Here is a 27,332-nt window from a genome sequence, read left to right as displayed (position 1 = left end):
AAAGTAGTGATTTCCTCAACATAATTTACTCCATACGAGTTGGAGCTCTTTCGATATGCCATTGACAATAGTTTGTCATGATGTTTTCTAGAAGTTTAGTGGCATATACTAATGTCACCTCCATGAAAGTACCACCTACAATAGAATCTAGAAGATTTCTAGGTACAAATTTTAGTCCAGCATAGAAATTTTGGATAATCATCCATAAGTTCAAACCATGAGTAGGGCAATTTTTAATCATCAATTTCATCCTGTCCCAAGATTGTGAAACACGTTCTTTGTCATGTTGCTTGAACTTCATAATTTAATTTCTGAGGGAGATGGTCTTAGGAGGAGGAAAATACTTGGTAATAAAAGCATCTTTACATTTACCCATGTTCCAATACAATTGTGTGGTAAAGATGAAAATCAAGATTTAGTTTTATCTCGTAGTGAAAAAGGAAATAATTTTAATTTGACCACATCATTATCCATATCATTTTTCTTTTGTGTGTCACATAACTCAACAAAGGTGTTGAGATGAGCAGCAGGACCCTCATTAGAACTTCCCAAAAATTGTTCTTTCATCACAAGATTCAGCAATGCAGCATTAATATCATAAAACTCCACACTACTAGTGGGTGGTGTAGTAGTACTAAGAAAATCATTGTTATTACTATTTTAGAAGTCACACAACTTATTGTTGTCTTGAGACATGGTACCAAGCAAGCAAAGTAACAAGAAAAACAAGTAAATGAACAAGTAAACCAAGCAAACAAGTAAACTAGCAAATGTAAATATTTTTGTATTTTGATTTTTACGGCAAGAAAAATATAACATAAAAAGAAAGTAGAACAAGCAAATGATAATTTGTGAGAAGTTACTTGATAGGAAATTGATGATATTCCCCCGCAACAGCGCCATAAATCCTTCCTCGTACTTATGATATGGGGTGGCTTTTTCCTCGAAGAGGAGAGGATGATGCAACACAGTATAGATAAGTATTTCCCTCAGTGAGAACCAAGGTTATAGAACCAATAGGATAACCATGCAATTTTCCGTCTTTAGTGCCTACACACAAAAGATAACACACTTGCACCCAATGCGGGGAAGAGGGTTGTTAATTCCCTTGAACTCGCCACTTGCAAGTAATAGATAGTGCTGGATAGATAACTGAAATATATTAAATAGAAAGAGTAAATGGAAATAATAAAAGGCAGTGAGGTATTTTGTATTTTTGTAAATGTATTTGTGAATAGACCCGGGGGTCATAGTTTACGCTAGGGGCTTCTCTCTTGTAGAAAGCATACGGTGAGTAAACAAATTACTGTTGGGTAATTGATAGAAAAGCGCATTTATTATGCAATATTTATTCATGTCGATGATAATTACATATAGGTATCACGTCTGTAAGCAAGTAGACGGACTCCTTCTTGCATCTACTACTATTACTCCACCCACGGACCCCTATCCAGCATGCATCTAGAGTATTAAGTAAAACAAAGTAATGCTTGGAGAACAATGACATGATGTAGACAAAGTAAATCCAATTAATATGAATTAACCCCATTGTTTTATCCTTTGTGGTAGAAATACAAATACTTGTCTTGTCCCCTACTTTGTCACTGGGATATATAGCACCACAAGATTGAACCCACTATAACACACCCCTCTCACTGAAGATAAATCAATATAGTTGTCCAAATCAAATCAATAGATCAGAGAGAATTATCAAGCTATCACAATCATGGATAAAAAGAATTCAAAGAATACTCAAATATATTTCATGAATGATCTGAACATAAAACCACAACTCATTGGATCCCAACAAACGCATTGCACAAAGTGATTACATAACATAGATCACGGCAAGAATCCCGGTGTTCATGGCAATGAAGAACGTAGAGAGAGAGAGAGAGAGATCCATCTAGGTACTAACTACAGACCCATAGGTCTATGGTGAACTACTCACACATCACCATGGGAGCAGCAAGGTTGATGTAAAGGCCCTCCATATGATCGACCCCCCTCCGGCAGGGCAATAGAACATGGCTGCAGATGGGCACACGGCGGAACAGAGACTTGCGATGGCAGAAAAGCGTTTCGGGAGACTCCCTAGGGTTATTGGGATAACTGAGAATTCACAAGACAAAGAGGGGCACCGGAGGCCAAGGGTGGTGGCCCCAAGCTATCAGGGCGCGACCACCCCCCTAGGCGCGCCCTGTTGGTTTGGCGCCACCCCAAGGGGCCTCCGACCTCCTTCCGAAGCTCTCAGGTCCTTATTTTGTCCGGAAAAATTCGTTAAAAAGTTTGGGGGTATTTGGACTTTGTTTGGTACACTATTCATGAAAAGCCAAAACATGCAGAAAACAACAATTGGCACTTGGTTGTGGGTTAATAGGTTAGTTCTCAAAAATAATGTAAAACAACAAGTAAATGCCTAAAAAGCATCCTAGAATGATAATATAATAACATGTAACAATCAAAAATTATAGATACGTTGGAGACGTATCATGGGTCCCACTCGTTGGTGACCCAATTAACTGAACATGCTTAACTAGTCTAATTAATAATTAAATTAAACTTAATCTAACACTAACCGTAGGCTGGCCCCACTTGTAATTTACCCACGGGAGGTCAAACCCACGAGCAACTTAACGTCGGCGAGGCCCGAGACGGCGTACAACTTCAGGTTTTGTCCTCCGACGACCAAATCGACAATGGTGTCCTATGTGATGATGGAAGTCATCCACACCAATTGGTGCTCTTGGTTTTGCTCGGGATGGTCAAAAGGGACGGCAGCGTCCACTCCTGCGGTGTCCGGTGTTCGGGTAACAACAACAATGATGCTATGATGCATGAGAGGGGGAGCTACAGGGTGTTGCGGATCCCTCGTAGCATGCTGAGCACGATGACACATTGATGTCTACTACACAACCTTCTTCTTATAGACTCGCGTTGGGCCTCCAAGCGCAGAGTTTTGTAGGACAGTAGCAAATTTCCCTCGAGTGGATGACCTAAGGTTTATCAATCCGTGGGAGGTGTAGGATGAAGATGGTCTCTCTCAAGCAACCCTGCAATCAAATAATAAAGAGTCCCTTGTGTCCCCAACACACCCACTATAATGGTAAATTATATAGCTACCTCTTTAGCTTGCGTTGATTTTTCCCTTGAAGAGGAAAGGGTGATGCAGCACAGTAGCAGTAAGTATTTCCCTCGGTTTGCGAACCAAGGAATCAATCTAGTAGGAGTATCAAGGCAAGTCTCCACCGTACCTGCGCAAAAACAGCAAACTTGCACCCAAAGCTACAAAGGGGTTGTCAATCCCTTCACGATTGATTCCAAGGTGAGATCTGAAGGCGGAAAGTGCAACAAAGTAAAAGTGTGGGGCTGAAAATATGATGTGAAGTAGACCCGGGGGCCATAGTGTTCACTAGAGGATTCTCTCATGATAGCAAATACTACGGTGGGTGAACGAATTACTGTCGAGCAATTGATAGAACTGCGCAAAGTCATTACGATATCTAAGGCAATGATCATATATATAGGCATCATGTCCGAGACAAGTAGACCGATACTTTCTGCATCTACTACTATTACTCCACACATCGACCGCTATCCAGCATGCATCTAGTGTATTGAGTTCATGACAAATAGAGTAACGCCTTAAGCAAGATGACATGATGTAGAGGGATAAATTCATGCAATAGATATAAACCCCATCTTTTTACCCTTGATGGCAACAACATGATGTGTGCCTCGCTACCCCTTCTGTCACTTGGTGAGGTCACCGCACGGTATGAACCCAAAACCAAGCACTTCTGCCATTGCAAGAATCATAGATCAAGTTGGCCAAACAAAACCCACAACTCGAAGAGAATTACAAGGATGTGAAATCATGCATATAAGAGATCAGAAGAAACTCAAATAAGATTCATAGATAATCTGATCATAAATCGACAATTCATCGGATCTCAACAAACACACCGCAAAATAAAATTACATTGGATAGGTCTCCGTGAAGATCATGGAGAACTTTGTATTGAAGATCCAAGAGAGAGAAGAAGCCATCTAGCTACTAACTATGGACCCGAAGGTCTATGGTGAACTACTTACGCATCATCGGAGAGGCAATGGTATTGATGAAGAAGCCCTCCGTGTCCGAAACCCCCCTCCGGCAGGGCACCAAAACATGCCCCGGATGGGATCTTGCGGAGACAGAAGCTTGCGGCTGCGGAAAAGTATTTTCGTGGCTCTCTCCTGTGGTTTTGGATTTTTCGGGTATTTATAGGCGGAGGAAGTAGGGCAAAGGAGCCACAGGCGGGCCACAATCCTGCTAGGCGCGGCCCCCCAGGCCGCGGCTAGGGGGCTTGTGGCCTGCCCTGGTGCCCTCTGCCTTGGTTCTCAAGCTCCCTGCGTATCTTCTCTTCCAGAAAAAATCTTTTCGGAGGTTTTATTCCGTTTGGACTCCGTTTAATATTCTCCTGTGAAAAAGATCAAAAACACAGAAAAATAGGAACTGGCACTTGGCACTGAGTTAATAAGTTAGTCCAAAAAAAAGATATAAAAGGCATACAAAACATCCAAAGTTTGACAAGATAATAGCATGGAACCATAAAAAATTATAGATACGTTGGAGACGTATCATGCATCCCCAAGCTTAACTCCTGCTCGTCCTCGAGTAGGGAAGTGATAAAGACTGAATTTTTGATGTGGAATGCTACCTAGCATATTTGTCCTTTGTAACTTCTTTCATGTGACATGAATGTTCAGATCCGTAAGATTCAAAACAATAGTTTTCTATTGACATGAAAACAATAATACTTCAAGCAAACTAGCAAGGTAATCATGAACTTTCGAAATAACAAGGCCAAAGAAAGTTATCCCTACAAAATCATATAGTCTGGCTATGCTCCATCATCCCCACACAACGAATTTAAATCATGCACAACCCCGGTATTGGCCAAGTAATTATTTTTGCACTCTTACTTTCTCAAACCTTTTTCAACTCTCACGCAATACATGAGCGTGAGCCATGGATATAGCACTATAGGTGAAATAGAGTGTGGTGGAGGTTGTGAGGCAAAAAGGAGGAGATGATCACATTGACTAGGCGTATCAAAGGGCTATGGAGATGCCCATCAATAGATATCAATGTGAAAGAGTAGGGATTACCATGCAATGGATGCACTTAGAGCTATAAGTGTGTGAAAGCTCAAAAGGAGAACTAGTGGGTGTGCATCCAACTTGCTTGCTCATGAAGACCTATGGCAATTTTGAGGAAGCCCGTCATTGGAATATACAAGCCAAGTTATATAATGAAGATTCCCACTAGTATATGGTGGTGACAAAACAAGAGACTCTCAATCATGAAGAACATGGTGCTATTATGAAGCACAAGTGTGGAAAAAGATAGCAGCCTTGTCCCTTCTCTTTTTTTTCTTTTTTTTTGTTTGGGCACTTTGGCCTCTTTCCATATTATTTTTTTGTGTGTGGACAACTTTGTCCTTTTTTTTATTTCCTCACATGGGACAATGCTCTAATAATGATGATCATCACACTTTCATTTACTCACAGCTCAATGCTTAAAACGATGATGACTCTATAGGAAATGCCTCCGGCAGTGTACCGGGATGTGCAACGATCTAGCTTGGTGTATGACGTTGAAACATCTCGCTAGCTATCTTACGATCATGCAATGGCAATATGTACGTGACGGCACAAGTCATGAGACAGAACAGTGGGAGTTGCATGGCAATATATCTTGGAATGGCTATGAAAAGGCCATGATAGGTAGGTATGGTGGCTGTTTTGAGGAAGATCTATGGTGGTTTTGTGTACCGGCGAAAGTTGCGCGGCACTAGAGAGGCTAGCAATGGTGGAAGGTGAAATTGCATCTATACCATGGACTCACATTAGTCATGAAGAACTCACATACTTGTTCAGAAAGTTTTTATTAGTAATCAAAACAAAGTGTTAAACGCATACTCCTACGGGAAGGGTTGGTAGGTGTTAACCATCGCACGATCCCGACCGCAACACAAAGGATGAAAATCAATAAATCAATTATGCTTCGACTTCCTAACATAGCGGTTCACCATACATGCATGTTACATGAATCACTAACTTCGACACAAGTATTTCTAGATTCACAACACCTTACTAACATGACTCTTAATATTACCAAATCCATGTCTCAAAACTAATAGAGAGGAATCAAACTTCTCTTTCTAATCAATGCACAAGAATATGGAAGTTTTATTGTATCCTCTTTGGACGCCTATCATCTTTAGGACTACTTTCATAACACAACCCAACTACCAAGTTACTCAGAGAGAGCACTCTCAAAAAGATATAAGTGAAGATCGAGGGTTCTTATTTCTCCAAAATATGACACCGACGTGCTCTAAAAGATCTAAGTGAAGCACTTAGAGAAAAGTTATCTAGCTCAAAAGATATAAGTGAATCACATGTGAGCTAAATTGCCTAACTCAAAAGATATAAGCGAAGCTCAATGAGTATTCTAGCAAATTCACGATGAGTGCATGTCTCTCTCAAAAGGTGTGCAGCAAGGATGATTGTGACACAACAAAAATAAAAGACTCCTATAATACACGACGCTCCAAGAAAAACACATATCATGTGGTGAATAAAAATATAGCTCCAAGTAATGTTACCGATGGATTGAAGACGAAAGAGGGGATGCCTTCCCGGGGCATCCGCAAGCTTAGGCTTTTTCATGTCCTTGAATTTGGCTTGGGATGCCTTGGGCATCCCCAAGCTTGAGCTCTTTCCACTCCTTATCCCTTTGTCCATGAGAACATCACCCAAAACTTGAAAACTTCACAACATAAAACTTAAACAGAAACTCGTGATATCATTAGCACAAGAAAACAAACTACCACCTCTTTAGGTACTGTAGCTAAGTTGATTTCTATTTATATTGGTGTTAGATTACTGTATTCTCACTTTTCCATGGCTAGGACCCCCTGATACTATCCACAGTTTCATCAAAATAAGCAATCAACACAACAAAAACAGAATCTGTCAAAAACAGACCAGTCTGTAGCAATCTGTATACTTCGTATACTTATGGTATCTCAAAACTTCTGAAAAATTACGACAATTTGGGAAATTGGCATATCAACCAGAAGCAACAAGAATCAACTCAAAATCTCTTTCTGGATAAAAATGAAAAATAATTTCGTGAGCGAAAAGTTTTTGTCTTTTTCCAGCATGATCAAACAACCATCACCAAAACTAGTCATAAAGGTTTTACTTTGCTCAAACACAAAAAGAAACACAAAAAACACAATCACAATAGAATTATGATGGTGTGGACGCAACAAAACAGAAAGCAAAAATCAAAGATAAATTCATTGGGTTGCCTCCCAACAAGCGCTATTGTTTAATGCCCTTAGCTAGGCATTGATAATTCAATGATGCTCACACAAAAGACAAGAATTGAAGCACAACGAGAGCATCATAAAGCATGTGAAAATCACATCTAAGTCTAACATACTTCCTATGCATAGGCATTTTATAGGAAAACAGATTGTCAAGGCAACCAATAGTTACCATATGCAAGGAAGAAGAAAGAGACAATAGCAATCTCAACATAACGAGAGGTGATTTAGTGATATGAAAGTTTCTACGACAATATTTTCCTCTCTCATAACAATTACATGTGGGATCATAATCAGATTCAACAATATAGCTATCACATAGGATATTCTTTTCATGATCCACATGCATGCAAAGTTGACGCTCTTCAAAAGTAGTGGGATTATCATCAACTAAAGTCATGACTTCTCCAAACCCACTTTCAATATTAATGCAAATATCATAATCATCATGAGGCTTAAACAAGTTTTCAAGATCATAAGAAAAATCATTACCCCAATCATGATCACTGAAACAAGTAGTGGACATAGCAAAACGAGCATCCCCAAGCTTAGGGTTTTGCATATTTTTAGCATGATTGACACTAATAGGATTTATAGTGAAACCATTGCAATCATGCTTTTCATTCAAGGAGCCCTCGTGAATCACTTCATAAATTTCTTCATCACGATTTTCAGATTCATGCATCTCAAGCAAAACTCCATGAAGATAGTCAAGTGCACTCAACTCACTAGCAATTGGTTCAACATAATTGGATCTCTTAAAGAGATTAGCAAGTGGATGAGGATCCATATCAATAGATTTTTAGCAAGCGAAGATGCAAGCAAATTGAAGGCCCATAGCACACAAGCAAAGGAAAGGCAAACGAAAAAGGCAATTTTTTTTGTAAATATTTGTTTTTCAGAAGTGGGGGAGAGGAAAACGATAGGCAAGAAAGTAAATGCAAGAGATGAGTTTGCGACGGTTACTTGGATAAGCTTCACTTGATGCTCCCCGGCAACGGCGCCAGAAATTGGCACGTTGACGGGAGACTATTCTGGACTTGATCCTCCCCGGCAACGGCGCCAGAAATTCTTCTTGCTACCTCTTGAGCTTGCGTTGGTTTTTCCCTTGAAGAGGAAAGGGTGATGCAGCACCGTAGCAGTAAGTATTTCCCTCAGTTTGAGAACCAAGGTATCAATCCAGTAGGAGTATCAAGCCAAGTCTCCACCGTACCTGCGCAAAAACAGCAAACTTGCACCCAACGCTACAAAGGGATTGTCAATCCCTTCACGATTGATTGCAAGGTGAGATCTGAAGGTGGAAAGTGCAACAAAGTAAAAGTGTAGGGTTGAAAATATGATCTGAAGTAGACCCGGGGGCCGTAGTGTTCACTAGATGCTTCTCTCATGATAGCAAATATTACGGTGGGTGAACGAATTACTGTCGAGCAATTGATAGAACCGCTCAATGTCATGACGACATCTAAGGCAATGATCATACATATAGGCATCACGTCCGAGACAAGTAGACCGATACTTTCTGCATCTACTAATATTACTCCACACATCGACGGCTATCGAGCATGCATCTAGTGTATTGAGTTCATGACAAACAGAGTAATGCCTTAAGAAAGATGACATGATGTAGAGGGATAAATTCATGCAATAGATATAAACCCCATCTTTTTACCCTTGATGGCAACAACGCGATGCGGGCCTCGCTACCCCTTCTGTCACTTGGTGAGGTCACCGCATGGTATGAACCCAAAACAAAGAAGTTCTCCCATTGCAAGAATCATAGATCAAGTTGGCCAAACAAAACCCACAACTCGAAGAGAATTACAAGCATATGAAATCATGCATATAAGAGATTAGAAGAAACTCAAATAAGATTCATAAATAATTTGATCATAAATCCACAATTCATCGGATCTCGACAAACACACCCCAAAAGAAGATTACATCGGATGGATCTCCATGGAGATCATGGAGAACTTTGTATTGAAGATCCAAGAGAGAGAAGAATCCATCTAGCTACTAGCTATGGACCCGAAGGTCTATGGTGAACTACTCACGCATCATCGGAGAGGCAATGGTGTTAATGAAGAAGCCCTCCGTGTCCGAATTCCCCCTCCGGCAGGGCACCAGAACGTGCCCCAGATGGGATCTTGCAGAGACAGAAGCTTGCGGCGGCGGAAAAGTATTTTCGTGGCTCTCTCCCGTGTTTTTGGATTTTTCGGGGATTTATAGGCGGAAGAAGTAGGGCAGAGGAGCCACATGGGGCCCACAAGCCTGCTAGTCACGGGCCCCCCAGGACGCGGCTAGGGGGCTTGTGGCCTCCCCTGGTGCCCTCTGCCTTGGTTCTCAAGCTCCCTGCGTATCTTCTGTTCCGGAAAAAAATCTTTTCGGAGGTTTTATTCTGTTTGGACTCCGTTTAATATTCTCCTGTGAAAAAGGTCAAAAACACGGAAAAAACTAGAACTGGCACTTGGCACTGAGTTAATAAGTTAGTCCTAAAAAAGATATATAAAAGGCATACAAAACATCCAAAGTTTGACAAGATAATAGCATGGAACCATAAAAAAATATAGATACGTTGGAGATGTATCATGATACAAGTGTAATATGGATGGTACATATAGGTTTTTGTAATATGAAAATATAAAAGCAGCAAGGTAACAAATAGTAAAGAGTGAGCAAAACGTTGTATAAATGCTTGGAAATAAGGCCTAGGGTCCATATTTTCACTAGTGCAAATTCTCTCAACAATACTAATCATATATAAATCCCTCACGTGCGACAAAGAGTTCACTCCAAAGTCACAAATAGCAGAGAACAAACGAAGAAATTATTGTAGGGTATGAAACCACCTCAAATTTATCTTTTCTGATCAATCTTATGAGCTATCCCTATAAGTGTCACGAGCAGCCTAGAGTTCGTACTAAAATAACACCTTAAGATACACATCAACCAAAACCCTAATGTCACCTAGATACTCCAGTGTCACCACAAGTACCCATGGGCATGATTATACGATATGCATCACATAATTTCAGATTCATCATGTTCAATCCAACAAAAAGAACTTCAAAGAGTGCCCCAAAGTTTCTACCAAAAAGTCAAGGCGAAAACATGTGTCAACCCCTATGCATAGATTCCCAAGGTCACGGAACCCGCAAGTTGATCACCAAAACATACATCAAATGGATCAATACAACATCTCATTGTCACCACAGATATCCCATCGCAAGACATACATCAAGTGTTCTCAAATCCTTAAAGACTCAATCCGATAAGAAAACTTCAAAGTGGAAACTCAATTCATCACAAGAAGATAGAGAGGGGAAAACTCCATATGATTCATCTATATTAATAAAGCTCGCGATACATCAAGATCATGCCATCTCAAGAACATGAGAGAGAGAGAGAGAGATTGAACACATAGCTACTAGTACATACCCTCAGCCCCGAGGAGGATTGCTCACACATGATCATGATGAGAAAGAGAGATTTGTTGATGGAGAGGTGCAGCCCCGAAGAGATGGAGGCGATGGCGGCCACGGCACCGGCGACGGGCGGCGGCGGTGGCGGCGGGTGGCGGCCCCTTGCCCCTCATTCTTCCTTGGTCTTGGTGCTGCAAGGGAGGAGCATCTCCCCTTGAGGTAAATTCGTGTTTCTTGATGGCTCTATCAAAATTAGGGTTTTTCTCTCCTTATATGTGCCTCTCTGGTGCTCTATGGCCCTCCGATGGATGGACCCTTGATCCAATGGCTATCGAGCACCTCTAGAACCTTCCTAGGGGCTCCTCACAGCCCTCATGTGTCTTCAAAGTCTTGGCTTGGTCGAATATATCAGATATCTTAAGGGTTGGACTCAATCACGTCAATAATTTTCGTGATCCCATAATCAAATATTTTCCTTCAATAAAACGGGTATCCGGATCGCATACAAACTCCGTTTTGGACGAATTTGTAGTCCAGAATCATTGCCATAAAATTACCCACACTTTTCTAGTTTTAGCTTTTTCCATTTGACGCTGTCGTCGGGGTTCAAATAGACGATATTTAAAAACTGTTTGTGGAAAAATTTCAGGAGAGTCAGAGTCCTCCTCCATCATGGCTCATTTTGCTTTTTTCGACAATTTCTAATTAATTCTTACAAATCAAAGTGCGAAACAAGAACTTGTGCAATTTTGCAACCATTAATAGGTTAGTCCCAAAAAATAATATAAATTTGTAGTAAAATGATTATAAAACATTCAAGAATGGTAATACAACAACATGGAATAAGCAAAAATTGTAGATACGTTGGAGAGGTATCACGCACCCAGGTTCGAGCTCGAGTGGTGGCATCATGGCTGGCGGCGAGAAACTCTCGACTCTGATGGAGCTTTTGTCTAGGCGATGCAGTCGAGAACAAAAGCAAGGGAACAATGACCACATGCTTACAATGCGTCGAACGGAAGGCCTAGCAGGCTCGGGGGAGGTCTGGTGCGGACATAACGGCGAGAGCGATCTCCGATGACTCGAGGTGGAACACGATATTTCAAGGGCAATGCATGGCGTCCGGCTTCATGTGGCTCCACAGAGAGTAAGAGGGCGTCGAGGCGGAGCTCCTGGACTTGAAGATGACGCAAGGAGGTGGTTGTGGCTACGTGTGACATCCCTGGATTATGCTAGAGTAACCCCTTGTAATTAAGATATGGTAACATGGGGATTAAGCTAATCATTTTTGCTAATCTAAGTATGATCACCCTTGGAAACAAACTCCAATTCAATTTTCTTGCAATTCGAGTTATTTCATGTGGATTTAAAAGTATTGCAAACCAGTAAATAAAAATCATGTTTAGGTTACAAATATTCTCCTAGTATTTCTAAAATTGGAACCGACATTTTATCAAACACTTTAGTGCCTCAAAATAAATAAAAGAGAGGCCAAAACTTTTAATTAAATGACTTTTATATTATGGAGCATCCTAAGTTTTCCAATAAGCTCCCAAACTTTTTGTGGTAGTGTATAAAATTACAACACTAATTATGGACCAAGTCCCTTATTTTATAAAAGTGTGTTGTTGTTGGAATTAAAAATAAACAGAAAACAAATAAAAAAGGAAAATAGGAAAAAGGGGAAGCTCCCCTCCCGTGTGCCTCGGCCCACCTGGTCACCACGCCACTAGGCTAGCCCAGCTACCTACTAACCCCTAGGGGGGTATATAAATCTCCCCATAACCTAACCTACCCGTCCACCCCCCCCCCCCCGAGAGCTTCCTCCCCTCGCGGTTCCTCCACCTCTCACTTGACTGATCGAGTCGGCCTCCGCCAGCCATCCCCACCGCTGGTCGCCCTTCCCCGCAGGCCACCTCCATGTCGACATGGGGGGATAACCTCCCGTGTGTTAGATTATTTTGGGGTAAATCCCCCCATCCTAGTGAATGACAGCAGGGGCCCATGCCCGTGCTAAATAGAATGAAAAAAGTAAAATAAATAAATAAAATTATTATAATATTAATAATTATAATATTAATTAATTAATTAGTCAAGGGCTTAATTAACTCTTGATTAAACTACTTAATTAATTAGGAGTTTATGACATGTGGGACCCCTTTGTTTTTTAATCTAATTGAATTAAATTGAACTCACTTAAATCTGTTTATTAACTATTAAACCTCGTTTAAAGATGTGAGTATGACAATGGGGCCTAGTGGTCAAATTGAGCAGTCAAAGGCCGTGTTGACTACTGATGTGAGCATGACATCATGGTGATGTCGTAATTAGATTTTTGAATTTAGTTAATTCTATGTAATTTCAGAATACTAATAAAACTTTAAAAAATTATATAAAACAATCCGTAATCCGGATGAAAATATGATATACATGAAAGTTGATAAAAAAAGAGACGAACCCGGATACGATGTCCGTTCGTTTGCCACGCGTCCCTAACATAACGAACATACAACTTTTTCATCGTTTCCATGTGTTCGGTAATAGCGAGAGACTCGGAAAATATCTTCAGATATTTCCCGATCCGTCCATGAAATCTAGTACTGTGTTAGCTCATGCCTAGCACTGGATATTGCCATGTCATGCATCTTGATGCATCTCTGTGCTTTATATTTATTGTTTCTTCCCCCTCTTCTCTTCGGTAGACGCTGGCGCTGACGCTGCTGCCGGGTAAGGCTACCCTCTCGACGATCAGCCCTTTGCCGCAGAGCAACAATACAAGCAACCCCTTGATCATTTCTACATCGCCTATTCTTTCTCCCTCATGCTTGCATTAGATTTTATTACTGTTATAGATAGCTCCTATTCTGATGCATAACCTGTTTTTGTTACACTGCTATATACTCTACTGGAATATCAAATGCTTATTATAGGTGGCCGAGTGATCCCCATTGACCCCCTTAGTCCCAGTTTCCCCACTTGATCATGAAGTCTCGATCTACTGATCGACGAGCCAAGACCTGTCACATTACTCACACCCCTTGTTGTACGACGTTGTAGAGCTACTATCGAGTACCGAGGGTGACACCTCGATACGTACTCCTGATGTTAGCTCTATAGTATAGTTAACGCGGTGGTTTACGGAGGGTGATTCCTCCTTGACCACCTCCGATAAAGACTCTGCCAAAAGACCCCTCAAGCGTGGACCATCGAGGGTGATTCCTCCCTGGTAACCTTGACGGTTACATCGTTCAGAATCCATCAAGGGTGATACCTTGGATCCCTCTGATGTTACAACCACACACTTGCTTGACCTTACTAGTGGGTAAATGAAAGGTGTTTTGCGGGTGGATTCCCGCGTGGATCTGATGAGGTCTGGCTGGGCATTCTTGGCCCTTGCCACACATCCTCGAGACCGGGCAACGGGGCCACATATCGTGGATTGTTGATCGTCGCCGCGGTGTTAATAAAAATGCTAATGGCATTTGGGTATTTGATCTGAGTTGGTCGTAGACTTTTTCGCACTAACCTTCAAATGTGAGAAGTTATGGGTACTCGATGTCGTGGTATCAGTCGAAGCTCTTCAGACGTTAACAATGGAGCGACGCGCCCCCGAGTGGTCCGCATAAGCATTGTTCTTGTATAAGAGATGCCAGGACTGACCTCGGCCACCCATGCATCGTGCATGAGTGGAAAGGGTGATGGGTCCATGACCCTTGCACGCTTAGGATTTACACCGGCGGGATGGCCTCTCTGTTGAGCCTAGGCAGGGCTGCGATGTGTTGATGTTCCGAGGCCGGGCATGACCCTGGAAAGTGTGTCTGGCCAGAGTTTATCAAGCGTGATGGGTAAGTTGGTGCACCCTTGCATGGGTGAAAAATAGCTATTTGAATAACTGTGTCCATGGTTACACGATGACTTGGAATGGTATCCTGATCTAATACAACTACAATTGTTACTTAACTGGAATGTTTGCTCCGAGATTGCTTTCTCGCAGGAAGTCGGGGAAGAATCTCTGGGCGTGACTTAATTAAATTTGCTGCAACGATATGACTATATAATTGGGTTACTTGCTCTACTCTCTTCTAATGATGCAAGACACCTAAAGATGCTAGCCTTCGATAGGAATAGTCCCTTCTATCTTTTCTTGCATTGCTGCATTCAGTGCACATATAACCCCACTCCTTTCATAATGATGCATACTTAGTGTAGTTCTGATGTAAGTCTTGCGAGTACTTTTGATGAGTACTCACCGTTGCTTTGCTCCCTCTTTTCCCCTTGATACGATTGTCGCGACCAGATGATGGAGCCCAGGAGATGGTGTATCCCGCCGATAACGGCTACTACCCCGATGGTGCCTAGTACTACGTGGAGGCCGCTGACGACCAGGAGTAGTTTAGGAGGTTCCTAGGCAGGAGGCCTCTCCTCTTTCGATCTATGTATCTTTTGTGCTCCTTCTCTAAGGCATTACCTTGTTTTATGTCTGTCCTCAGATATTATTTGCTTCCGCTGACTCGTGTGTTTCTCAAGCTTCTGTATTCGAGCCGTCGAGGCCCCTGACTTGTAATATGAAGCTTGTATGCTTTTATTTGTGTCTAGAGTTGTGTCGTGATATCTTCCCGTGAGTCCTGATCTTGGTCGTACACATTGCGTGTATGATTAACGTACGATCAAAATTAGGGCGTCACACTACAACTACGACGACGATGAGCTAGCGGCTGAAGCGGCCATGGCATGGAGGAGAGAGGGGAAGAGGCAGTGCAAATGGCGAGGTTCTTCCAATTGGGACGATAGCGGGATGCTTATCCGTGTCGTCCGCTGGCGCAGGGAGGCAGGCAAGCAGATGGTTGTGTGGCGTGCGCACGGCGAGCGCTGTGCTCGGCCTCTCCTTTGCCTTCCGACAGGAGGAAGAAGGCGAGGCTGCCCCTAGTGGGCTGGGCTGGCTAGGTGAGCCCACGTAGGCCGTTCCATTTTATCTATTTCTATTTTTCTACTTATTCATTTTTGTTTTGAATTAGAATAAATACTAATCCATTTGCAAAATTCCTGAAAATAGTTGTCAAGGCAAAGTATAACATGTCCAAGCCCCACGTCAAGTCAGCAATTTTGGAGCTACTACAAATTCCATAGTAATTTGTAGACCATTTGAGATGAATTCCTGGTTTATTTTAACATGCTAAATGACATTGCTAAGTATGCATCACCTCTGATATGTTGTTTCCAACATTTATCAGAAATCACGAACATTTATAAAGACCATATTAGGTTCATTGAAAATAATATTAGTTGGAATAAGTTTTTATATGTGTTGCTAGGGTTTGGGCAATCCCCATTTGAAATTCATTTGAAATTTAAGCATGATGCATGGATGCTAATGCAACTATTTACAAGCAAATTTTAGTGTTGTGACAAAATCGCTTGCGGAAGAAAATTTGCGCCTCCTCGAGAAGCAAATTTATGCCTCTAGCAAAAAATGTATTATTTCTTCTTTCTTTGAGAGGCGTGACTGCGCTTCTCGCGTAAGTAAATTCATGCCTTCACAAGAATTAAATCTATGGCTCTCGCGAAAAATAAATTGTTTTCCTTTTTGGAAAGGCACGACCGTGCCTCTCGCACAAGTAAATCTGTACCTCTTACGAAAGAAAAAAAAACACAATTTTCCTTTTCCGAGAGAGGCACGACTATGCCTCTCACGTAAATAAATTTGGCCTGCACGAAAAGTAAATATCTGTCCCTTGTGAAAGAAAATAGCATAATTTTTCTTTTTCGAGAGACACGACTCCGCCTTTCGCGGAAGCAAATCCGTGTCTCCACGAGAAGTAAATCTGTGTCTCTCATTAAAGAAGAAAACATGTTTTTTTTTGTTTTTCAAACCATTGTGCCTCTCGCAAAAAAAGGAAGAATGTATATTTTTTTGGTAATTATCTTTTTAGAGAAGCTAAAAAGACCAAAAAATCATCTAAAAGCCAAAAATACATAATTCCAACGAAAAGATTCAAAACATGACACACGACCGCGACTGAAAACATGTTACTTGTGAAGACTTCAAGGCATCACTTGCTGATTAGTTCTCTCACTCCAAATGCCTTAGCATTAGAGCACTCTAGCAGACCCCTTAAACAGCGGAACTGAAAACACGGTCTTCAGTTTGCGGAAAACGTGTTTTAAGGGTCGGTTTAAACTGTGACCAAAGAGAACCCTTAAAGTTAAACTATAAAATTGAATATCTGCTTTATATTCTTTCTCGAGTCTTCTTCTTTCTCTCGTCCGTGTCCATGGACAGTGCACGAAGCAGACAAATACAAAATCATCGACGTTTAGAACAGCGCACAAAGCTAGCTCGTCCGTGGCCGGATCGATCCAGGATCTCCTCCTTCACCGTCGTAGCGAGCTCCTCCATAGTTGCTTGAGTTTCCGATAAGAATCAATTCAAATGGCCAAATACGGAGCCGCGGTCGTTGTAGCTAGTTGACTCAATCCACGAGCTAGCGAGCTAGCGCTCAATCGATTCGAGCTGGCATAACAACTTGCTACCTAGGTAGCTAAATGGATTCGAACGGCCGTGGGCAGGCGCAACAGCCGGGTCGGGCGGCCGGCGTTCGGGGACAGGCGGGGCGACGTTCATGGCGGCGCATGGCGGACGTGGGCGACGGATGCGGAAGTTTCCGTGGCAGTTGAGCTCCCGCCAACTGCTTTCTCTCGATACACGGCACCGTAGAAACGAACGCGAATACTGTGTTTTTTGCAGATCGGGAGGAGCTTTTTTATCATGTCCCTAAAAAACTACAGGTCGATGTGGTTTACGGGTTCTATTCAGATCGTTTTTCTGCCTAAAATTATAAACCGACGGTTATTTTACAGTTTCATGAGTTATACGTGGTCTGCTAGATATACTCTTAGTCTAGCACAGTGAAGTTGGCCTGATGAGCTTGCATTATTTCCTGGATTTATTTTAGTATTTTCGACGATAAGATTTCAGTGGGAGGAGACGTTTCCGTCGACGACGAGACGCCTACGATGACTTCGTAAAATCTCAAGATGATATGTCGGTTCAATCTTTCGGAGGTGCTCATAGAGATAGGATGTACGTGTATGCGTTCATAGAAGTGAGTATATGCGCGTGTATGTGAACGCTTGCCTCCGTAGTGTGCGTTAAAAAAACGCTCTCATAGCCCTGTGGGCCCGGTGCACCTCCCGGAAATCTCACTCTCATCCGGAGCACTGGAATCGACCAACCAGACCACAACGCACAGCGTGCCACGCCCGCCCGCCTCTCGGCTTTCAGCATGGACGCGGCGGAGAGGAGGCTCGCTCGCGTGACGGCTCATCTCCTGCCCTCCTCCCTCCCGCTCGTCTCTGCCCCTCTCCTTGCGCCATTCCCCGCTGCTGCGTCGTCGTCGCCCGCCGGAGACAGCTACCGGCGCGTACACGGCGATGTCTCGTTGGAGCCACCGGAGTGGCGAGCGGCAGCGGACGAGGATGGAAAGGGATTCATCGACATCATCTACGAGAAGTCCGTCGGAGAGGGCATCGCCAAGGTGAAAATTTCCTCTCCTACCAGCACCCCTGTAAAATTTTGGGTTCCAACTTCCAAGTAAACACCGGCCGGCGAATCGAAGCTTGTTCCTTGACTAGTCTCTAGTGCCATTCTAGCACTACATTACCGTATCTAATGATTTGACTTGTTGCATTCTTGTTCAAGATCACAATCAACCGTCCTGATAGGAGAAACGCATTCAGACCGCTGACTGTCAAAGAGCTGATGCGTGCCTTCAGCGATGCTAGAGATGATAGTTCAATTGGAGTCGTCATACTGACAGGGAAGGTAAAGGCTTATCCCTTCTGCTTGAGGAACAATAAAACTTAGCCGTGTTATAGTTCTGGTCGTGGTGTGTTGTATGTATAGGATGTGGACGGAATCTTACTTTTATTTTTTGGTTGCACAGGGATCCAAGGCATTCTGTAGCGGTGGCGACCAAGCCTTGAGGGGTTCTGATGGATATGTTGATTTTGATAGCTTTGGCCGGCTCAACGTTCTAGACCTCCAGGTCAGATATGCATTCCTCTGACATTTTGCACACAGCGACCTAGTACTTGGTGTGTTAGTGCATACTGTTCAGCGTCATTTCTGTATGAAATGATTTTAAATTCTAAGCACATGAGCTAAATCATTTCTCAGGTACAAATTAGGCGCCTTCCGAAGCCAGTTATAGCAATGGTATGAGCATTGCCTTCGCTATTACTATATCTTAATCGTTTTGTTTCTGACATTCAACATATTTGTCTGGTTGAGTATGCTATCAGGTTGCTGGTTATGCAGTTGGTGGTGGACATGTTCTGCACATGGTTTGTGATCTAACAATTGCAGCTGACAACGCGATATTTGGGCAGACTGGTCCAAAGGTGTTTCTCTGGCCTAGATTGTTTCTTGCTTCGTAGTATGCAAATTGAAATTGTAGATTTTAGATAGCAGATTATATTGTTGCCAGTTTTAAATCCAGTATGAAAGAGCAGTCTCCTTTTGAAATTTCTACATGTGGAACTTTGTTTGCCTTCATTTTGCAAGTAATTTTGCTTGCTAGTCTGCAACATTATTTTCTCGACACATCCTTAGCATCTACAACGCCTTTTATGCACCGCCACCCCTGATACCATGGATACAGTTCTAGTTAGTTCTGACAAAACATGACCATCGTCATGACTTACAACTTTGTCTTCACAATAGCATATTTGGATAAACATCAGTAATCCAGCCTTTTGTAGTCTTGCTCAGAGTTCAACTAAAACTGTATCGTACATGCAGAAGTTTATTCTTTGAATTGCTCGGGAAAGTCTTTTTTCGGGAGTATGCAGAATGCGTACCTTAGCTTTATAGAAGTTCGAAACAGATTTACAAGACACAGTCGCTTCCTCCACAAACCGGAGAGAAGCAACTAAAAACCAACGAACTCCTACTCCAACTCAAACCGTACTGCTCACAGAAGACTAATACTCCACTCTCACCTGCCATCCCCCACCGTTTCAATCCTCGAAGATGTAAGAAACCAGAGTATCCTCAGCTACGCACCGTTGCCTATTGCTAAACACTATCATTTCTTTGTTTCCACAAGCTCCAGCAGATCAAAGTAACCACCGAGTCAAAACCTTTACGCAAGTCTTTTGGAACGGATTTGCGAGCTCTGCACCACCAAGACTCCAACCGATCTGTCATCGTAGGAAGGATAGTCAACTTTATATTAGCTCCCTGGAAGCAGCGGAACCATAGTTGCCTGGAATAGACACAATGCAGAAGAATGTGATCAACATTGTCATGCTCCTGATTGCAGAGAAAGCAAGGCGACACCTGATCCTGAAGCCCATGTCTCATCCTCCTATCCGAAGTCCACATTCTGTACTGGATCGCCAGCCACATGAAGATTTTGCACGAGAGAAGCTCCCAACAACGCCAAATAGCATTAGCATAGGATACCCGGATGGCACCTTCACAGAGCATGTTGTAAGCGGATCTCGAAGAGTATGCCCCACCCTGATGCCATCTCCAGACGGCCTCATCTTCAGTCAAAGGATCCAAGTTGATATCCACCATAATCTCCCAGAGATGAACTAGCTATGCATAGCTGTCCACCAATATCGTTGGCCCAACGATGCAGATTTAGGCCCTTCTTAACCGTACACCAGTTGATTACCTGAGTTCTAACGTGCGGCATGACCAACGGGGCAACCTCAGCGACAGTAAAACCCCTGATCCACATATCTTTCCAAAACAGAATCCGATCGCCCGCTCCAGTCTTCCAATGCCCCAAACCGGTAAAAGCATTTTGGACATGCTTATCCGAGGAGAAAAGAAGGCCTGCCAAGGTCTCGAATTATCGGTTCTTCTTAGCCATTCCCATCTCAGCTAAGTGCAAGCCCATGCTTAGTGAGATCGATGACACCAGGTCCTCCCATCTTTTTCGGACGGCAAACCCTCTGCCAAACCACCAAACACTGACCTCCATGGATCTCCTCAGAACCTGCCCAGAAGAATGCCCGACAGCCTTTATCCACGCACTCCACTGCCCACTTTGGGGCCCCAGAAACCAACAGATTATGCGTAAGTCAAAGCTATTGAATGTAGTAACCATTTACTTATGAACCTGGTTGTATAATAAATGAAAAGATCAACCATTTTGCTTCACTGAAAGCTCATTTAATGACTTACAATCAGGTGTATTACTCTGTTCAAATTTTTATGGCTTCCTCTATTCAAATTTGATTATATTTATCTTTTGTCCTGAAGGTGTATTACTTTGATAGGGAACATTAATGTTTAACACATGCTCGCTGGTTAACATAAGTATAATATATTGATTTCTGCTTCTTTTTTCCCTATTCATTCATGTTCGGATCTTTTAACCTTTTCTATAAATACTACCAGTTAAAAGTTTACACGTGGCTTACTTTACATTTTCCCCTCTGTGATTTGGTATGACAGGTTGGAAGCTTTGATGCTGGCTATGGCTCTTCCATCATGTCTCGATTGGTAAGCTACCATTTCTAATCTGTTCATGCTTAACTGGTGACCAAGTGAGATGCCCATTCTCTTTGTTCCTGTTAAGAACATACAACAATTATGCCGCACGCTAGAGCTGCCAAGTGGGAGTGAACTCTACGTCAAGAACGACCATTACTACCTGGAACAATTTTGGTCATTTTTAGAAAATAGTAGCAGTGTTTTCTATCTCATTTTATCTCTTGTGGACAGGTTGGACCAAAGAAAGCCCGCGAGATGTGGTTTCTGTCACGGTTCTATGCCGCCGAAGAAGCAGAGAGAATGGGACTCGTCAATGTAGTCGTACCAGTGAGTGGCTAGATTGTCGACTACAGAAAATAATCGTACCTGCTATTAGGCAGTTGTCTGTTATTTTCATCTAGGATGCTGGTTGCAATATGCCCCAGCTAAGTTGCTTATGAAATTATGTACTTGCTATATCCTTTACATATGCAGCTTGCTGATTTGGAGCGTGAAACTGTGAAATGGTGCCGGCAAATCTTAAGGAACAGCCCCACAGCCATTCGGGTGTTGAAATCTGCACTCAATGCAGCTGATGATGGTCATGCTGGTCTTCAGGTATTACTTTGTGATATGTGAAAGAGTCGAATGAATCATGGTCTTGTTCAACTGGTGGTGGGATGTTCCTACCTATGTCACATATACACATACGATGTGTATGTCCTTGTAATTAATAATGTAATGGGCACTTGTGTTGCAGGAGCTCGGCGGGAATGCGACATTGATCTTCTACGGTACTGAAGAGGCCAAAGAAGGAAAGAATGCGTACATGGAACGACGACGCCCTGATTTCTCAAAGTTCCCCCGGAAACCATGACTTCCACTTGATGGTGTCATCATCTTGTAGTAAATATTATTGAATATCTTCCCCTCACTGATTTGCAAAAAGAATCACGCATTTGCCTCTCCCTTGGATAGTGTGTACATTGTTATCTACAAAGTGCCGGAATTTTCTTGACAATTTGTTGGCGGAAATGTAGTTTGCATACACGAAAGAAAATGCCATATTTGTGAATATCATTGCAATGCTATATATACTTACTATTGAAATGCATGTGGAATGCCTAATCTTCTTCATCAGTTCGGACTTCTGGGTGAATTTCTTGGTGCATGAAACTTTACATGGTTTTGGCTAGCACGTTTACTCACCCCTAGTCACAAACATGAAGGCGAGAGTGTCAATTGTGAAAAAAAGAACCAACTCAAGAAAGAAGTGGACATTCCCCTCTCTCCCGTGTTGCTCCCGCGGGTGGCTCGGGAGTAAACCTAGCCACCGCCAGCACCCCCCTCCCCCGCTCTCTCCTCCCCTCGCCGCCACCGGCGAAAGTCGCCGGGCTAAGCCCGTGCGGCGGCGGGGAGCTCTCCTCTGCCTGTTGGGATGGAGCGGCGCGGGCCGTTTCGCCTTGGCAGGCGCTTAGTCGGGCGCGCGCTCGCGCGGGTGCTCGTGCTCGGGGCTGTGCAGTGAGGCGGCGCAGACGGGGCGGCTTCACGTGGTGCAGCGTCCGTCCTTTGGAGGAGGGAGGGCGCTCTTCGTCCTGCTCGGCGGCCGGCGGTGGCGACCCGGCGGCCAGGAGCGCAGATCTGGTGGGTGGCTCCTTCGACGGCTTCTCGTGGAGCGATGTGCTGAGGATCCGGTGGCCTGGGGCCTGTCGGTGCGGCAACATTCCTTCCTCGTCCCTCAGATCTGGCCTGGATGGGGAGGGTGTTGGGGAACATTGCATGGGAAACAAAAAATTTCCTATGCACACGAAGACCTATCATGGTGATGTCCATCTACGAGAGGAGATTTGGATCTACGTACCCTTGTAGATCGCAGAGCAGGAAGCGTTAAGAAACATGGTTGATGTAGTGGAACGTCTTCACGTCCCTCGAACCGCCCCACGAACCTTCCCATGAACCGTCCCGCGATCTGTCCCACGACCCGTTCCGATCTAGCGCCGAACGGACGGCACCTCCGCGTTCAGCACACGTACAGCTCGACGATGATCTCGGCCTTCTTGATCCAGCAAGCAAGACGGAGAAGTATATGAGTTCTCCGGCAGCGTGACGGCGCTCCGGTGGTGGTGATGATCTACTCGTGCAGGGCTCCGCCCGAGCTCCGCAGAAATCCGATCTAGAGGTAGAACTATGTGGTCTAGGGTTGAGTTGCACGTGGCAAAAGTTGTCTCAAATCAGCCCTAAAACACCACTATATATAGGAGGGAGGGGGAGGAGGCTTGCCTTGAGGGCCAAGCCCTCAAGGGTGCGCCGGCCAAGGAGGAGAGGAGGATTCCTACTCCAATTAGGTTTGGGAAGGAGGAGTCCTCCTCTTCCTTCCCACCTCCCTTTTTTTTCTTTTCTCTTTGGTTTTTCTCTTCTTGGCGCCAAGGCCTTCTTGGGTTGTCCCACCAGCCCACTAAGGGCTGGTGCGCCACCCTAAAGCCATTGAGCTCCCTCTGGGTGGGTGGCCCCCTCCCGGTGAACTTCTCGAACCCATTCGTCACTCCTGGTACACTGCCAAAATTGCCCGATACTTTCCGGTAACCAAATGAAACCATCCTATATATCAATCTTCGTTTCCGGACCATTTCGGAAACCCTCGTGACATCCGTGATCTCATCCGGGACTCCGAACAGCATTCGGTAACCGCACATATAACTCAACTATACTAAAACATCATCGAACCTTAAGTGTGCAGACCCTGCGGGTTCGAGAACTATGTAGACATGCCCCGAGGCACTCCTCGGTCAATATCCAATAGCGGGACCTAGATGCCCATATTGGATCCTACATATTCTCCGAAGATCTTATCGATTGAACCTCAGTGTCAAGGACTCATACAATCCCGTATGTCATTCCCTTTGTCCTACGATATGTTACTTGCCCGAGATTCGATCGTCGGTATCCGCATACCTATTTCAATCTCGTTATCGGCAAGTCTCTTTTACTCATTCCGTAATACAAGATCCCGTGACTTACACTTAGTCACATTGCTTGCAAGGCTTGTTTGTGATGTTGTATTACCGAGTGGGCCCCAAGATACCTCTCCGTCAAGCGGAGTGACAAATCCCAGTCTTGATCCATACTAACTCAACGGACACCTTCAGAGATACCTGTAGAGCACCTTTATAGTCACCTAGTTACGTTGCGACGTTTGATGCACACAAGGTATTCCTCCGATGCCAGTGAGTTATATGATCTCATGGTCATAGGAACAAATACTTGACACGCAGAAAACAATAGCAATAAAATGACACGATCAATATGCTACGTATATAATTTGGGTCTTGTCCATCACATGATTCTCCTAATGATGTGATCCCGTTATCAAGTGACAACACTTGCCTATGGCCAGGAAACCTTGACCATCTTTGATCAACGAACTAGTCAAGTAGAGGCTCACTAGGGATAATGTGTTGTCTATGTATCCACATATGTATTTGAGTTTCCAATCAATACAATTCTAGCATGGATAATAAACGATTATTATGAACAAGGAAATATAATAATAACTAATTTATTATTGCCTCTAGGGCATATTTCCAACAGAGGGGTGACAGCCTTTCCGTCCCTGCTCGCAAGCTTCCCGTTGGCCTGCCTCTATGGGCCAGGGGCTGCGGTGCATCGGTGCTGCTGGTTTTAGTCGGTGGCTAGGTGTGGCACTTGCGGTGGTGGTGCTGATTGGAGGTTCCTGTGTGGCAATGGCGCGTTTGCTGTGCAGGAGTGCACGAGTCAGAAGATGTGCTGGTCATCTGCGTGGGAGTGAAGGCCCTACTGCTCCTGGCGAAAGCTTGGCTGGCTTTTTAGCCGTCCGGCGGCGGTTGCGCCCGTGGGCGTCGCGATCTTTCTTTGAAGCGTCGTCGAGGAGTTTTTGCAACCTGTCCTCTCAAGTCAAGATCTTCGGGCAAAAGTCAAGATCCCTCTGTTGGATCGGGTGGCGTCGTCGTCTTTGCGTTGCTTTCCCTCTTAGGGGCGCCATCTTTGAGATCTTGATCCCTTTGGCATTTCCGATGGGCTGGACGTGCACGACATTGCGGTCGGGTGGGGCTCGTCCGGCAATGTGGATGATCTGCACGGCTTCTTGTGTGGCAACGATGGCCCCTTCAAGCAGAGTAGGAGTTGTTGTTGGGTTCTGGTAGTCGTCTCGTCCGGTGTGTTCGAGGGGTCGCCGTGCCTCTCTTGTCTTCTGAAGTCGGAGCTGTTTCAGGGGGATCCTTGCGGCGACGATGACGTGAAGACGGGTGGTCGGTTCTAGCGCTGGCTCGGCGCAGGTCGAGTGCTTTTCTTCCTTCAATGCTCGCCGGCTGAGTCGAAGCTGCCTGGTCGCCGGCGCGTGTGGTGAACTGTTTGGCGTTGTCCGACGCAGGCCTCTACGCTTGACTGCGGTGGAGGCTACATCACTGATCGTCGATGGTGAAGTCGTAGTCGCCCTCGCGGAGGCGTGATGACGATGACACCGGATTACAACCTCGACGGAGCTCTTCCCATTTGTGGCGTGTGTGCGTTCTTGTGTAGGTTGCCAGGTCGCCCTGTGTGCCCTGTTGTGGTGGGCGCATTGTGACGGTTTTAGCCCAGTTTTTCGATTATTAACCGGGCAACTCTCTTCGACCTTTTTTAATGTGATCGGTACCTAAGGGACCGCGTTTCCAAAAAAAGAGTATCAATTGTGCACACTTTTAAAGCAAGAGTGCGTGCACGTGTGCATGGGGTAGGGATGTGGGGATGCCCGACCTTCTTCATCGGTTCGGACTTTTGGACGAGCTAGTAGGTGCATAAAATTTTACACTTACATGTTTGGGCCTAATCAGCCGGAGGATGGGGTTCATATCAGCACCCTAGGATTGGAGCCTCACAATCAATTAAGGCCTCCAATTGGAATTTGATCATCTGATTTTGACTCGGTCAATAATTTATCAATCTCTCTCATTTAATTTTTTATACAATACACTATGCTTTCTAATTTTTAAATATTTACAATTAATTGAGGCTTCAATTTAAACATTGGTCACCCGATTTTGACCGGGTCAACAATTTCTCAAGGAGCTCTCTTATTTAATTATTTTAATTCTCTATACTCCCTGGTTTTAAAGCTTTTCCATTCGATTGAGGTATTCAATTTTGGATTTGATTTAAGATTTCAATCGGGCCAACGATTTTTCAAATTAATCAACAACAACTGGCCTATAAAAACATATGAACCCCTCACAAACTCCTATCACACATAAAAAGGCGTCACTATGTGATACTATAGTAGGAATACAGTACATGCAACCAACGTTAAAAAAATATATCCACATAAATATGGGTTGATTAGCGGATAACACAAAATCACAACATGAAAGACCCACCAAACAACCGCATTACAAATAAACGTAAAACACACTCCATTGTCTCCCCCGCCGATTAAACTAAATACTCCACCAGTTTCAAAATATAAGGGTTATGAGTTTTTTGGAAAGTAAAATTTCTTTAATTTTGTCCAAGTTTAGTGCCAAAAATACTAACATCCACAATATTAAACAAAAAATATGAAAATTCATTTCATAATGAATCTAATAACATTGATTTGATATTATGAATTTTGATATATTTCTCTATAAATTTGATCAACTTAAAGAGGTTTGGCTTTTCAAATATGTAATACATCATATATTTTGAAATAGAGTGAGTAAAGACATTTAAGAATCCCAACAAATTCAATGGCGCGACAAAGCACGCCAGGCTTAGTTTCCCCCATAAAGTGAGTTATTCTACTTTTTTAATTAACCACATATATTTTCTTAAACAAGCATATTGCAAAGAGTACATATGTGGTCACCACAAGAGACAAACATAGATGTCTTACACTATTGCACCAAAGACTCCGAACATAGTAAAACTAGAATTTTAGTGTAGTAGAGTCTTGTGCCACACTGAAATGTCATCCACCATCGTCCTGTGTCGCCGCCTACGGAATGCTAAAGAAAGAGGGAACTACTGTCATACAAAGATATATAG

The 27,332-nt window shown here is 43.5% G+C and overlaps 1 protein-coding gene across 1 annotated transcript; it reads left to right on the top strand.

The window, feature by feature from the left end:
- The first annotated feature begins 18,022 nt into the window (after positions 1 to 18,022).
- On the top strand, positions 18,023 to 22,371 carry LOC123444026 (1,4-dihydroxy-2-naphthoyl-CoA synthase, peroxisomal). Its single transcript, XM_045120621.1, has 9 exons — positions 18,023 to 18,342; positions 18,507 to 18,629; positions 18,751 to 18,852; positions 18,984 to 19,022; positions 19,109 to 19,207; positions 21,279 to 21,326; positions 21,549 to 21,644; positions 21,792 to 21,914; positions 22,057 to 22,371. Exons 1-9 carry the CDS (start codon positions 18,091 to 18,093, stop codon positions 22,171 to 22,173), a joined length of 999 nt encoding a protein of 332 aa, XP_044976556.1. The 5' UTR covers positions 18,023 to 18,090; the 3' UTR covers positions 22,174 to 22,371.
- Positions 22,372 to 27,332: the final 4,961 nt, after the last annotated feature.

This window comes from Hordeum vulgare, chromosome 3H (genome assembly GCF_904849725.1).
Source record: "Hordeum vulgare subsp. vulgare chromosome 3H, MorexV3_pseudomolecules_assembly, whole genome shotgun sequence".
Lineage (NCBI taxonomy): Eukaryota > Viridiplantae > Streptophyta > Magnoliopsida > Poales > Poaceae > Hordeum > Hordeum vulgare.
Note: the sequence above shows the minus strand (reverse complement) of the source record. Positions and strands in the feature narration are given on the sequence as shown.

What these genes read in the sequence shown, in the direction of transcription:
- LOC123444026 (XM_045120621.1), top strand. Translation starts at nt 18,091, where the DNA reads ATGGACGCGGCGGAGAGGAGGCTCGCTCGCGTGACGGCTCATCTCCTG. An exon ending in TCAACGTTCTAGACCTCCAG is followed by an intron (nt 18,853 to 18,983) that starts GTCAGATATGCA and finishes ATCATTTCTCAG; the next exon opens with GTACAAATTAGGCGCCTTCC. An exon ending in CGAAGCCAGTTATAGCAATG is followed by an intron (nt 19,023 to 19,108) that starts GTATGAGCATTG and finishes GTATGCTATCAG; the next exon opens with GTTGCTGGTTATGCAGTTGG.